Consider the following 17,052-nt stretch of genomic DNA (forward strand, 5'->3'; position numbering starts at 1 on the left):
TACGTACACCTTAATTATATTCGTTCATAAGTTAGTCGTTAATCCTGTAGCAATGATTCAATAGATTTTTGTGATAATGTTTTTTACATATTATTATTATCTACTATTTCTTTACACAGAAATTCATACAAATAATGCTCTTTTCATAAGATACATAATCAATGCGTTCGCTATATATTATGTTTTCAAATTAAGTTAAAGCTAATTATAATAATAATAAAAAAAATTAAGTATAAGTTCATTCAAACAGTTTTTTGTGAATCAATGTTATTTCTCGTGTTAAAATGGAAAATATTTTTAACTGTGAGAATTCTGTTTTGAAAGCATTTTTTTCGTGCACGTCAGTGTACAGTAAAGTTATATAATGTTGAATTTTACAGTTATAATTATTTAATTTAGATAATTAATTGATATCCGTTATTGCATTTTTGTTTATAATATATTATGTAATATTAGTCAATGTATTCGCATCAGGAATTTAATTAAAAACATAATAATTATTTTTATGTAGCCACATAATATGCTTAATTATTATTAAGGGGGAGTACCACTTCGAATACTAATAAAATAACGTATATTATTATTAATAATACAATGTATAACATAATGATGTATATAATTATTATAAAATATGAATAATAATTATTAGGTGTGTGCTTTTTAATAAAAAAAAAAAATTCTTTCAATCGACATTTATATTACTCAAATTGGTATAAACTGTTAGCGTGTATTTTCGTCACATATTTTCAGTCGACTAAGAAAATGAATCTCTGTTACATTATTATTATAAATGTTCATCCTTGATTTTGATTAAATCAATTTTATAAAAATTGTTTTAATTTTGCAAACATGTTTTCATTTACACAAATAAACCGTATCCCTTATTCAATATTGACATCTTATCAGCTAACGAAAATGGTAATTAACATACTATAATATTATTCTATAAATGTTTATCTTTTCTTTATTTTTATATACCTATTACAATATTTGTATAATAAATGTGGAGTTATGCAAAATTTAACTATCTACACGTGAGTATGAATTATTTTTCTTTCCTTTTGGAATCCGATTTTTAAATGATTCAATTAATAGTAAATATAATTATATTTTAACAGTTCCCAAACTTCATTAAAAATTACCACAATCTACACTGGATTGTATAGTTAATAAAGAAAATAAATATACAATTAATTTACTTGCATTGATTTGTTTTCTTCACATTTTTTGCATATCTAATTCACCAAACGTGTGGCAGGTATACCTACGATAATTGGCAAATCTGCGTTTACTAATATGTAGCTCTCAAAAAACTGAGTAGATTTAGTTCATTTTTGCATAAATCCATTCAAATAGGCTTTTCTGGTTGGTTATAAAATAATTATATCTAATACACTAAGATAATTAATCATTGATCTTCTTTTTATGAATGTATTTACAGGCAAGCTTATAATATTCAGGCGCTCTTAATGCGTTGATTTATTTTGAGTCAAACATACAATCGATTAAACTACATCATTCATTATTGATACGTCATAATCAAAGTATCTGAATATATTATGTATGAATGAATTATGAATATAATAATCCTATGGGGCGGTTCCCATAACTCGAAAATTCGCCTGGCAATTGTCAATATAATATTTTGATAATTTCAAAATTATATATATAAACTTATATCATTATTTTAAATGACCAGTAAAACCTTGAATATTATATTATCGTAAAATAGGATTGTAGAGCTCTCGTATATTCTTTATAAGATGTGTAGTGCACATAATTCAGTCTGATGCACATTCTTGTATTTTTTTCTATAGTAATAATGTAAAAAAAAACTATTATTTACATCGCTATTCCTTCATTATCATTCATAAACCATTCATAATTTCACAATCACACAGAATAGATATGTGTTAAAGTTAATTATAATATAAATAATTTGAGAATCGCCAGTGCGTAAAATTCAAATTAAGGAGATATAAGAAACATTGAAACAACATAAATCAAATAACTTTCACCTAATAACAAATGCCCCATAGACTTATAGAATGTAAAACCAATAAATAATATTAAATGTGATTTGGTGTCATACTCCATGCAGTCGTATTCGGTTAGAGATAAGGTTTACTCGTTGATACGTATGTACTCGTCTTGCCTAATAATATATGTGGTTGAGAATTTTCTATTTAATTCTTAATTTTTCTATCCTGAAAACGCGTTTTTCCCAACAACTTGTTTGTTTGTGTGAGTGACTCCAATGCGGACTATCATTTTTCTATGTATACTTTATGTACACTGGTAAACACATTATTATTTTCGATTTTCCACCATCGTTTGAGTTGATCCCAGCTTATCTCTGTAAGGTGTAGTCTACCCTTGTCTGCTCAAACTTTAAAGTATATGTCTTACCTATAATATAATAATATACTCTTTCTCTATTCCAATAAATCCTTCTTAGATGGTCGTCGCGAATTGGTTGTAAGAGAAATTTAAGGAAAACTCATTCTAAAAACAATTTTATTGTTTTGTGTTCAGTTTATTGCGAATACACGATTAGTATATATACCTATTTTAAGTACGGTTTTAATTTTTAGATATTACTTACCTAATAATCAGATTTTTTTAAATACAATGCTACATTATATTAAATTTAATATAGATACTAATAAAAATTAAAGATTATTAGCATTTGATTCCATTGGTACTCAAGATATGGTGACAATTACCCAAATTAAAAAAAGCATAGAAACATTCGTCCTAAAATAAAACTTGGACCGCGAAGGATTCATTATTAAGATAATCTATTCGGAATTCAGATAGCATTTTTAACTTAATAGCTATTAACTATTTAACTTGACGCCTTAGGAATATGCATAGTTTTCTAGGACCATTCCCGTATGCATGTTTCTGGTTTCGTTTACAAGTGTGCGTAGGTACCTACATAGTGCTGAATATAACATATTTATTAATGGTAAGATTTATCTTCTTCTTTTCTTCTAAACATGATCTAATGACAACACTTATCGTCGACCATCAGTGGCGTGCGATAGTATTTGATTGTGGGGATGCTGTCAAAAATACAAATTATAAATTTAACGTTTTTGTAACCAATTGAATCATGGCGATTAGCCGATGAAATAATACGATACGTGGTATTAAGAACTAGTGAAATACGATAAATAGCAAGCACTCGTAAAAGTCTTGAGTAACCTATATTTATTATATTCTATAACTATTAGAAGACGACGTATAATAATGTACAATAATTTATGATACAATTATTGCGCAATTCGTATGTGTATAATATAATTATATTGTAATGTATCTAAGTAATATTTTTGGACATGATGCATATCTACAGCATCTATGGACTGCACGCCACTGGTGACCATCTATTAATCATAGTAATATATACGTTTTCTTTTTATTACCCAGTTTGACAGATCAGAATAATAGATGATTAAAGACGACACCCACGATGGCCGAGTGGCTTAAATGCCAGCCTATAGAGTCGAGGGTCCCAGGTTCGAATCCTGGGTCTGGCTAGTACACATATTGTTTTTCAATTTGTGTATGAGTCAGAGTATGGACCTAATACTCGTAGGTTGAGCAAGTGGCTGACATCCATTTCTCGTAAAAAAAAAAACAAAAATCTGTCAATACAAACCTCCACTCTGTGTGGAGGCCCATATGATCCTATTAGGATCGGACATGGTCGAAAGAAGAAAGACGACGTATGTAATTACTGTAACTTATAAAAAACGTTTTTTCTATATTCCATCATTGAAAACTAAATTTTACGTATTACTCGATTTCACAGGCACTAAGATAGACACCGTGCTTTTAGATAACTGTTATTTAAAATAATTCACTAATTATTTATTAGACCGTGTCTACTGAAACTGAAAATAATATTTTTCCGGATTAACTAACAGTCGTTGGTCAAAATATTTTATTATTTTGCAAACGATTGGAGTTATTACAATAAACACTAAATCCCCGGTTTTACGATGACCTTCAATAATACTTGTATTGTTTTAGTAACTCCACTTTATAGCCATATAAAATGTGACACATTGTTAGCCGTGTAAAACTTTACGCGCGAAATCTACGTTTAACAGCAGTAACAAACTTTATCACTGGTAAAGATGTAAAAGTTCTATTTTCAAAAATGATAACTAGGTACCTACCGTATCAGATTTCATAATACCTACTAAATTAGTTATCTTTGCACATTTTTACCATTTCTCTGGATCAAAATGACATACTTACTAATTTCTTATTTGAGAAACTTTTGGTCACTTTAGCATGTTTATCTCTGTATAATTACCTTATTTGATTTTTATTTTAATTCAATGAAACGGTATCGCCCAATTTATTGTAAAAATTGTTTGAAAAAACTATTTTCTTATACTTACATAGTAGGTGTATGTAAAAACTACACGGGGCTAATGAAATTATTGTCTATGATCGCTATCGCTAACAGTGTTTATATCACCATATATAGCCTGTCATACATGTATAATGTGGTAAAATAATAACATTTTGGAGGTTACAAGAAAGAGACTACTGGATATAACAGGAACTATCTAAACACTGTTAGCGATAGCGACCTTTTACATATTCGAATTAGTGCCACCTTATTCTTGCTTGCGAGAAAAAATGTATCTACGTACCTTACAACCTATATGTTACCCACTGTGTTATGCTATAATTCTAAAGATAATATTCACGATCATTATAAAATGTATTGATGGAATGAAAAATGAAACGTCATGTTGTATGTGTCGTTCTGGTAGAAGAACATTTTACCAAACGTTGACTTACCATTTCCCATATTTGGAAAAGTTTATGGTAAATCACATATTACAATATAATTATTATGGTTAATAATATAACCATTTTCGAGTATATGTGTTCATAAAACCTGTCATTATCTACGCAAAACACTCTCAATGATAGTAATTATTATCAACTCGTGTACGCCTCCATCGAGACAAACTTCACACACGTGCGCTCAAACGACAATGCAGCTAAATTTATAAACGACAAATTTCCCTATAATTTTCCCCTATAATCGGGAAACCTTCCAAAACATTCTGCGGAAAGTGTCACTATTATACCTTAGAATTAATCCTCTGTTTCTCGTGACAATGAGCCACGTCTTTTGTCATACTATGTGAATACGAAACCACTTCTAAAACGATAGGCACTGCCTCTACTCTACTCTACTATACCGGCAATGGAAAGTTTGTTTCAGATTTAGCCGTAAATTAGATTTTAATAGGAGCGAAACTTTATATACCCACCAATAATACACGAGTGAATGTTTTGAATGTGGAATACAGAACCTTCTATTAAAATATGTATGAATAAATCATGAACAAAGACTTTAAATTTAGAATCTACCAGCATGGATAAAAATCACCACAAAAATGAAATTTTCATCCGTATCTATAATCTTATGATATTCCCACTTTGTCTATGAATATTTAGGTATTTAAACAATTAATTTTTCTTTAACATTAAATATAACCTGATACAATATTGCGACATAAATAACTAAATGAATAGCAATCAATATTCACATATTCAACAGTATGTTTTTTAGATGCCTCTTTTCTTATTCAAATAGCTTCAGCTATTTAAAATGCGAGAATGTTGCCAACAGTTAGTTATACAAAGGAAATATTTTAGCTGCTCATCGCTAGCCGTAATTGTTTTTTGAAATATTTTCAATAATAAGGTTTATATAGTTAAATTGTATTAATTTAATCCACGTGTATTCCATTCATGTATTTTAGATGTTACTGGTATTCATTCATTACCTTTCATTTTTTACGTAACCAGTTATTTCTCTTTTCTCATAATGTTACTCATTTTTGCTTCGCCATTAGTTCTTACTCTCGCAACTCATAATTTTAGGATGTTTTATAAAATTAAATATAGGTACACAATATTGATATTGTGTACATTATAGACAAAATACGTAATGTCTGGAAAATTCTTCGCCCACAATTCTTTGAATATAATTCTCACCTCACAATTTTTTGCCAAGTACGAGTATATTAAAATAAATATTTTTTTAAATGTGACAGTGTTCATCCATAATGGCAATGTTACATATTGTTTTCCATTTATCCGAAGCTATTTTGTCTAAGTGTCTACTCCTTATGAAATGATAATTAAATTTTGTTACATAAATAGTTTGGATCTCTTAATTTACACAACACATTTATAATATTATTCAACTTATATGTTGTCAACATGTAAACTTTTATTTAATATAATATATCGATACACCAGTTCAATAGGGGAACAACTCATAAAACCTTGTTCCGAGATAATGGCGTTTGAATTTTTTGCAATAATTCATATTTTAATTTTAAAGCCTTGATTTCGATGAAAGTGTATGTTTTTTTGTATTTGATTTAGTGGAATTCATCAATGCACAATGAAATTGTACATTTCAATAACGAATTAACAAATCAGTTTGATTATATAATGGAATTACTGATTAATCTTAGAAAGGATTATTCGATTTTATGACACATTAAAGAAATTTTTAATTATTTTTTTTGCTGAATTATAAAGAGAAGACCTTTATACATCAAATGGCATTCTTAACTCAAAACCTTTAATTTTTGAGTTGTTCCCCTATTGAACTGGTGTATCGATATATTTATGAAAAGTTTGTTTTACAATGTTTTATTTCAGATACTTTTCACAGGTACTTACTGTTCTGCAAACCTTTTTTTAAGTGCGGATATTATTGACACATGTACACATCTGTCACATTTAATATTTAATATATTTTTTTAATGTGTACGGCGATGAATTGCGTACGTGGTGAATTAATTCATAATTCAATAAAGTCATGTTACTTATATGAAATATTTATATAATATATAAGTCCAAAATCATTACAATAATCTAGTGAATAATATTAAGGCTATACCTCAGTTGAGGCATGGTCTAAAAAGATCGTGACTAGGCGATGCGCGGATTGTGTAAATGACGCGTGCCGAGCGAAATATAATTTGTCATAAAACTTTAACATGCGTACATTTAATGTTCTGTTTATTGTTCTATTAGTAACAATAATAATATATTCATTGACATGTTTTCTTTTTCAAGTAAATGGGTAATGTTTTTTAGTTATCTTTAGACGATTTAAGAATTAATATCCCCGTCGCCATCACGAAACAAATTGACGTGTTCACAGCTCTATGTTCGCTATCCGATTGCCAGCGAGTCCAAAATTTCGTCGCACCTATAGTTGAAAATTATTTGCCGTTTCACTGAAGTATGCTCTTAATAACTAGGTACCAACGTAAACGTGAATCCGTTGTACAAATGTTGACTGCGGCATTTATTTTAGATTTTTTTCTATTTTCCCTTATATTGATGATATTTTGACTATCTGCTAATGATGTATTTATAGGCGATTAAAAAAAATGTTTTTCTTTCCAACACTTATAACCACGTACCTACCACGATATAATTTCCAAATAATTATTTTATTATCAAATAAACTATTCCTAATGCAATCCTAAAATCGCAAGTTGAATTATTTTTATTACAATTATTCACTAAATTTCACCTAGCAATGTGTTAGTCTCAATTTACATGATTATGTAGAACATGTTTATCTATCCCTGTGCGTCAGAACGTTTTTCGACTTGTTTCCGAAAACCGCCATGTCACAAGCATGTTTATCATACATTTGGTTCTGTAATCAATGTTTAATGACGTGTTTGTGTACCAAATTGAAATGTGTCGCATGATTCAATCGGTGTTTAGAGCATGCGAGAGCTGTCTGTATGTACTATTGTACCATGTGAGAGCAAATAGAATTTTCCGGCAGACTTTTTCGTTTCTTTATTCTAGAAAAATACGCCTCTGTGGAGAAAATGGAATGCCGTTGGCCTGGTTATCTTCTGTACAACGCTTTTTGTCTGTGAATCGAATCATTTTATGTCAATAATATCAACAGTTAAGCCGTCATCCATATTCAAAATATATACGAACAATTTCTTCGATATAGACAAATAGTTTTTTATACTTAATTAGGCATAGACAATAAAAAATACTAACTTAATAGTTCCCTCTTCTTCTCCGTTCTTCTATTAATTTATTCTACGAATTGAATTCATCTTTACGACGCAATAGATCCTGTTTTATAAAGAATGTTTATATTATTGACTAATATTAATTTTTAGAAAACGCTTCTGTCTCCATTATTGACATAATCTGTATTTTCGAGTCATAATTCGTCGCCAACAGCACGGATATTATTTATTTTTGTAACTATTTGTAAAATAATATATCTCATTCACATAATTCATGTCTATTCTCACATTACTACAGTGTATTTCATGTTTCTATTACTAATAGGTTCCTTATTCTTTTGCAACTATTAATTAATTATCGACAGTTTTCTTGTATTTTCGCTGTTTTATGTTAACTTATTGTAGGAGGATGTTTCACGTTCACAGCGCACCAGTTGACACTACGCTGATTGCATCATGAAAAAATGTGTTTAATTGAATTTGAATCATGTTTTAATTATATTATGTTTGTCCTCAACTTTTCGATACAGATTCCGAAATATTAACCAATCATTTGCCACGTATGATAATTCTATATTCTACAGTTTAGATGTATTTAGCTGAAAACAAAGTATTCACGTCATATTTCCTACAATTTACTGTGCTAAATTAAAATGGCGACTAGTATTAGTTACATATAATTTGAAATTTTACTTAAAACCAATTTGAAATAAGAACTTTATGTTTTGAACTTTTGATAATATATTGTTCAATAAACTTTTTATTAAACGATCAATAATTCATAGGTCTTAAAGATGAAACATATATAATTTTGAAAACACCTCAGACACGTACCCAATAGAAAAATCTTGAAACAAATATGGTGCCGGGCGGAATTCAAACTCAATTTACTTACCCGATGGATTTTAATAGATATGTGTCTGATTTATTACCGAATTGTTCACCTGAAAAAAACTGTAACTTTGTCGCGAAATAACTCTTGCTGATGCACTTTTGGCTTGCTAGATTATACATAATTTAACCTCATGAGTTACTCATTTTCGCCATAACATCCCTCTAACCCTATTTTGGCTTAGCACCGTCGATATTGTTATATATAATAATTAGGTACATAATAGCAATTATCGAAAATATTATATTTCGGAATCTACTTATATCGAGAAGTTTTTTTTAGAAATTTATTAACATTATTTCTGTATAGTTTTTTTAACATTTTTACTACCAACTGTTTTTAAATGCAGGAAAATTTTCTGTTAGATTCTTTATTATCTACTATTAAACTGATTATTTAATTAATTTTTGTAATGGCTTGAAAAATTTACTAAAATGTAAAAATTACGACAGACATTTAGTCGACGTTTTATTATATCACATAACCATTTTATATACAGATATACAGTTAAAATACTTGAATACTTACTTAAAATATGATTCTAATTTTCTAGTACAATATACATTTAAATTGATAGTACATGAATAGATGAAAATATTTCCTGCATTTCCGCTTTTAAATTTACTCTATAGTCTGTGAAAATAGAGTTTTCCAACAAAGGGCGTCTGCAAAGTTTCACTTCCGGAGGCGTGGTAATTAATTTATACAAACAAGTCAATGTCAATCTTTATTTACTTAAATCAAAAGGCTCCACTTAATTAGCAAAACTTTTGTTTATACTTAAAGAAATTTTCAATACATACAATCTACATATTGATATAATCAATGTTTGAGAGAATTCTGTATCATATAAAAGTGATATTTAAATTTCTTACCATATTACAGGAATTTCCACATTTTTTTCGGATATATAATACTCAACGTCTTGGAAAATGATTTAGGGAAATTTTTGAAAAGAACATTACAAAATAATGTGTATGAATTATAGCATAATATACTATTTACTTTTATAAAACAACGTTAAATCAATAACAGCATTTATTTTCCATCAAAGTCAACACGATAATATTAATTGCCAGATTATTTGGAATTTGTATAGTAAAAATATCGCCTTTTGAATTTAAATACGTACCTACTATCTAGAACCCAGCCTTTTATTGGAATTCTTTATTTTTCACAAAAATGCGCTCTTTTCTCTCTATCCGTAAATCACATCTTAATGTTGGTCATTGAATGTTAGACAGTCAAACACTTCAATCGTATTATTATATTTTATTAATTGTTTTAAAATGTATATTCAGGAGTTCTTTGGGAGCGCTTCCACCGCGGAGGAGCAGGCCACCGCCCCCGCCTTCCTCCAGACCACATTGGAGGTCTCTCGCTGGACTCGAGGCGGCTGACATCGCAGCTAAAAATATCAAGGTACTTTTTTGCAATGTAACAATATAATAATAATTACGTTATTGAATCATTAACAGTCATAATACCTACTTTTTAAAGGTGTCCGATTTAAAATTAACCTCAAATAACCCTACCATTAACGGATGTCTTAACAGCGATCTGCGGAACTACAAATAATCTACCCGTCTTTTACAATACATAATATAAGCCGTACATGTTAAGCATAATGCGTAAAGATCACAATGGATAGAAGCAGACAAGATTACGAGATGTGATAGAGGTCGCTTAGCAGATGTAATGACAATGGGCCGGACATGTCGCTCGGCGAGTGGACAAACGCTGGACAAATAATGCCGTCATACAGTGGTACCCAAGGGCCACTAAACGCCGATGAATATACGATCTCATAAAGTTCGGTGGATGTACGTGGCAGCAAAGAACTAAGTACAGAGAAGAATGGAGAGGGTTAAAGGAGGCCTTCATCCAGCAGTGAGTCGACCTCGGGTGATGATGATGAACATGACATGTTTGTTGAAAATTAAATACTTTTATACCAGTAAACGAATACCCAAAATTATTGATCAAAATCGTATTTACTCAGTAGAAAGCCGGAATTTGTCACGGATGAGAATCTTGCTACCTCGTACATTTCACCACATTTTTTTTGATACATCTTTCCCGTTATTTCTTAACTCGCCGGGAGTAAGGAATAACGGGAAAGATGTATCAAAAAAAAATGTGGTGAAATGTACGAGGTAGCAAGTGGCGCCCAATTATACTTGTAATTCAATAAAATATTACGTATAACCGCTTCTCAAACTTCCCGATGTTGCTTATCTTTAAAAAATATTTTTGATTTAGCTTTATAAATTATATATTTATTTATTATCTTAAATGAAAAGGTATACATTTTATATTAACAAAAATATTTTCCCAAATGCATTCTTTTTACAAATAATAAAAGTAACAGTGATTATATTATAATATTGTTTCAGTCGTTATAGTATAAAATTACGGCTTTGAAAAATATGTACTTTCTTTTGCACAAAATATTCTATAATATACAGTAATAAGATTTTCCGATAAAAAACAATGTTGTCAATTATAGTGCGAATTATTTTTTGCTTATTACGTCAATATTTTTTTCGACAATGTTATGATATAACATTTCTATTTTAATAAAAGTTTAAATTAATGAGATATAAAATAATTACGAAATGTTTGAAACATATAATTCAGAGTTAGTATATAATATTTTGTAGCCAAGATTTATAAATTTCTCCCCATTATAAGTAGGTACCTACCGACATTACCAACCCGTATAATTAAATATTTTATCATCTTTCTGTCAGAGAGGTTTGTCATGGGGAAAGTCTTTCTTGGTCTTTCTCACCAATGTATGAAAAATCTCGCGCGTAATCTAATGTATCTACCTTGTAGTATGTACCTACAATCAGTGTTGCCATCTTTTTCTATGCTGATTATAGGACAAAGGCGTAAAAATTATAGTATTTCTGTATAAAATATAGTACAGGAACATTTTCCGTCTCGAATCCTTTATTATTATAGTATTTAGGCATATTTGGCGCAAATTATAGTATTTTACATTTTTCGCGGGTTTAAAATTATAGTATTGTACTATAATTATAGTACGGTTGGCAACACTGCCTACAATACTAAAAGACGATTCCAAATAATATATATGCAAAAACACAGTTGAAATATTAAGAAATATATAGGTGCAGGTATATCGGAGACAAATTAATGAATATTGGCTATTCAAGTTCTCGGAGTAAAAAAAATGTTTTTTTAACTATTTTCATTTTAGTATGTATATTATTATAAATTTAATATTTCATTTAATTTTTGTTTTAAAAATAAATTAAAAATGTCGATAAAAATGATTGGATAACCTTCAAATATTTCTTCTTCGATGATCGAAGCTCTACATTCTTTACAATTTCCGTTTTCTACTTTGTACGAGTATAGGACCGAAGATCTTCTGGCCTAATAATATTTGACCTAAAGAATTTTGTCTATAAGATAATATAAACAATAGACATGATGACAAGCAATCAATATTTATTGACATTTAAACTATTAATCTTACTTTTCCATTTATAAGTAGATATTTATTTCCAGGGTTAAATCACCCATAACTGTATTTATATATGTAATGGATAATATATTTTTTCTTCGAATTTTATTATCTATACTAAGCTGACTTTTGTAAATACATTATTAAAACTTAAAACTAATATTTATAATACACCATTTTCACGATACGCAAAATAATAATATTCTTTTATTCAGTGCAATTCTCGAACATGCATTATTTGAAATTCAAATTAAATACCTTCAGTTATGTACGTCTTTTTATCTCATGTATACCAACGACATCTATTAAGATCTCCGTATACTTTTTATTTCCGCTTTTTACGAGCCAATAATAATATAGAAAAATGATAATCGCCAATTGAATGAAGCCTTCCTTCCTTCTTTACACTGTTTCATAGCAAATTTCCCGTATTTAATTTCATATTTTCCATCTTCCTCAGATTTAAATGGAAATAAAATTTGAAACGGGTTGTGGTTTGTTTGACAGCACGGCTTTTGTGCTTACAATATTTTAGATGTGCCGTATACCTATTATATTATAATAAATGCGTAAGAAGGTAGTTCATAAGATGTGGCTTATTATAAGATTATAATTAATTGGATTTTAAATACTTAAAACTTATTCCGTATAAACCTTAACTACAATGAAGCGTATTTGGTTTATTTTACCAGCGCTAAAGTAAATTAAAGAAGCCATAAATAATTTACCGAGTAGTGGATTATTAAAAAAATATAAATACATAACATTATGATAAGTTAATGTTTATTCAAAATTTAAATAAGCAGGTAAATTACTATTTCCAAACATAGATGGAGCAACTTATTTTAGAATGATTGATTGTTAAGACTTTGCTCAACTTATTCGAGTGAGTATATATTTTTGTGTAAGTAATGTTGATACATTTTTACTGTACGTGACACATAATTTAGCATTTATATTTACTGTCCGACAAGAAGATCTAGGCAATAACCGGAAGTCGCTAGTACGGTTAAAAGTGGGAGGAGTTTGTTAGTTCACAGTTTTAACACATAGCCAAGAAGATCCTGTTGGACAGTATATATATATGTGGTCTTTGGTGGTCATAAGTGGAAAACTGATATCAATTTCTCTTTGCAAACCGAGAAAAGAATTAGTAATGCTAAATTTTATAAAACTATACATCAAATTTAATGTCACTACCTAATTCAATAGTTGAATTGACCGAATGAAAGATCACAAAACTTAGTATGTAAAACTGTATATTATTTATACTATCGATCATTAAATTACCAATTTCGCCCTCATCATAATTTAAATTGAACCAAAATTCTACGTACATTTATTCAACAAAATGTTAAATTTTAAATCGTTCATTACAATATTTAGCTATTGAATCTTGTAAATGCATCATAAAACAGTCACTCTCAAAATACTGAAATGTAAATCTTCTTCTTATCTGGCACTACAGCCCAGTGTGAACCTTGGCTGCATCAAGCATACTCTTCCACTCTACCTACCTGGTACTTCGGTAACCATGTCCGTGGTTGATGAATACTAGCGCCCGAAAGTCTCTTTGCAGGCCATCAAGCCACTGACGTTACGGTCATCTTATATACATATATTCTTTCTAACACTACAATATCCCATTAAGCCCAATGATAGTAGTGTAACTAGTAATAAAAGAGAAACTATCACAAACACCTAGGCTTTGAGAAAATCACACAAATTTAATATATTATGACCTCTCTGAAAATCGAACCTAAAACCCATCAGCGCCCTACGCACTGGATTAAGGGGGCTACCATGATTCTGGTCTTTTAGGACTCCGTTTACCTTCTGAACCATTAAACTTTAGGTGCTTTGTTGACGCTCGTTGATGACTATAGATGTGTCACATGACCGCCCCATCGCTGACATGGGGTTTGATAATTATGACATCAGGCTCATCAAAGAGCTTGTTGAGCTCATATTTATAGCGACATCAGCAAATACAAAATGGAGCCAAATATCTTGCGCAAGATTGTACACTCAAACACGTGTATCTTCTGGGAATCAATGATGTAGCCAACTCTCAACACAGAATATAATTTGCGATTTGCTCATACTTATTTATAACATCTTACATTTTTCAGGGATCGATATCACGCGCTCTGGGCCTAAAACCGAAGCAGGATAAAACATCACCGTCCAGTTCCAGCGAGAGTTCCAGTGTCATCAGTAGATGGCGCCCATCGCCGCCACGCACCCGCTCACAGCTCAGCATCGGCAACCCATACGGAAACAACCGCCCACCGTCTTCGTTGGATTACGATTCCACTTACGAATCGCCACAATCTATCTACGAATCACCGCTATCGTACAACCAACAAAATCTCTCATTCAGAGTATCGTCTCAGCAAAGTATCAATAGTAATATTTATAGCAACGGTTCGCAATGTTTTGATATTTCTGAGCTGGACGACGTGTCTCATCGTACGTATTCTCAACGCAGTGTTAATTCGCATCGAGTGAGTTCTCCTCTACCGGTGCACGAAGAGATTGATAATATTCACAAACAAAAGAAGCACCGACGAGTTAAAAGTATTGGCGATATCGAAGCGGCTGCCATATTGCCTGTATGACAGTATGATGAAGAAATATCAGCAAATATCTTATAATCATACACAAGAGGTCATCCATACAATATAACATGAAGCCAATGGAGAGGAGGGGGTTTAATTCAGAGGCCATCTGTGGACTGAAACCGCATGTGATTTTGAATCGTGTGCCATACCTACTAAACTTATGATTTTTGTTCATGAAATTATATTTTCACTAAGTATATGAGCTTTCATAGGTATGTGTCGCTGAGTTTCAAAACCCGCTATAACACTTTTTTGAAATAATTAAGATATATATATCGTTGGATTCGTTATTAAAATCTCTACTAGAAAATTTTATCGCCTCTTTCAAAATCTGCTACGATTAACTGTCATTTATGAAACAAAATCAATGTGTCTATCAAATCCCGCTATAACACTACTGAAACATTCAAAAACCTTTTTAGTTCAAAAAGTTTTTGTTGATTTTCTCAATATAATGAAAAAGTGTTAAAGCGGGTTTTGAAACTCAGCGACACATATTATATCCGGTAGGTATATAAACAGATATGGTTAGACGCTTATGTACCTACTGAGCGAAAATATATTCCCATGAATAGAAATCATAAGCTTAATTATATAGCAAACAGCTCAAAAACCATAAGCGGTTTCCGTCTATGGATGGCCTAATAGTGTGATGATTTGTAACGATAGAGGTAGGGAGGGTTTTAGAAAATGTGAGCACAAAATTAGCCAAATATAAACTCATTTTTTACAGAGAAAAAAAATCTTTCCGAGCATCATACTGAAATGGGATAAACGAATTCATTGTTTATTGAATGGGGGGGTTTCTTTATTAAAAGACGGTAGAGGGGAGCTCATAAATATCCAAAAAAGTGATGTCATATATGGATGACTTCTACTAGTAAAAATTCTCTAAAAACCTTCTACATATTGCAGTGGCAACGGGTGGAGGAAAGTTGTTAAGATCTGACATAAATAGTGCATACTAAACTTTTTCAGCCATGCATATTATTTGTTTTCGTTGAATTAAGAGTACGCATTGCAGAAAGTGTTGGTTAGTTTTTAAAATTCAATTAAACGTTTTGTAAACCAAGCTATAACAGATCATCCATCCGTAAAATAAAATAAAATATCTAAAATTGTGCCATTAAATCATACATAATTTTAGATATTTTATTGATAGAAGAATATTTTGTATCTATTATGGTTTGGTTTAGACAGGGCTTAATGAATTTGATAAAACTAACCAACGCCATCTGCAATAATATGTATTCTTAATTCAACGAAAACAAATAAGTATGACTGAAGAAGTGTGCACTATTTTTGTTGGATCGCCCATAGCATACCTAAACTATTATGGTTTGGATTAGGCAGGGTTTAATTGATTTTTTTTAAACTAACCAGCACCATCTGCAATTTGTATTCATAGTTCAATGAAAACAAACAAGTAGGACTGAGAAAGTTTAGTGTGCATTATTTATGTTGTATCTTAACAGTCTACCTCCACCCATCGCCACTGAACATATAGACGCTATGATAACATTAAAAAATGACTAATATTCATTTTAATGATTTAATTCATTGGTCGGCAAAGGATTGATAGATCATGAGGCTTTTCATGTGTTCGCCACTTGAAATAGGTCCATATTGGCATATTATTAATAATAATAATCTCCACAAGTTATGTTTTGTAGTCGATAGTTATTTCTGTTTGTAACACTGTTCTCCAGATAACAATAAATAACAGTCTTAAAAAACTAAATTTGTGGAATTTTATATTATTAATACTATACTTATTGCAAAATGGAATTATACAAAGTAAATGTCGCCATCTAAATGTTTAATGAAATGTGTTAACTTCAATACCAATAGACTATAAAAGTCTTAAATTATTTTTTGGTGACACAATTAGACATAATCGAAATTGACTTTCTACTGCATTTCTGTCCTCAAAACATAAACAATTTTCATCTACACAGACCATAG

At 30.2% G+C, this 17,052-nt stretch overlaps 1 protein-coding gene across 1 annotated transcript in view; it reads left to right on the top strand.

Annotated features, from left to right (window-relative positions):
• Positions 1-15,861, top strand: part of LOC147073813 (kazrin-like) — a 66,666-nt gene extending 50,805 nt beyond the window's left edge. The window contains exons 6-8 of the mRNA XM_085944695.1: positions 10,266-10,386; positions 14,596-14,872; positions 15,821-15,861. Coding sequence (XP_085800821.1) covers positions 10,266-10,386; positions 14,596-14,872; positions 15,821-15,861 — 439 coding nt within the window. The remainder of the gene's footprint in view (positions 1-10,265; positions 10,387-14,595; positions 14,873-15,820) is intronic.
• Positions 15,862-17,052: the final 1,191 nt, after the last annotated feature.

The sequence above is a fragment of the Rhyacophila brunnea genome, unplaced genomic scaffold, assembly GCF_057557595.1.
Source record: "Rhyacophila brunnea isolate RB1 unplaced genomic scaffold, BYU_Rbru_1.0 scaffold_17, whole genome shotgun sequence".
NCBI lineage: Eukaryota > Metazoa > Arthropoda > Insecta > Trichoptera > Rhyacophilidae > Rhyacophila > Rhyacophila brunnea.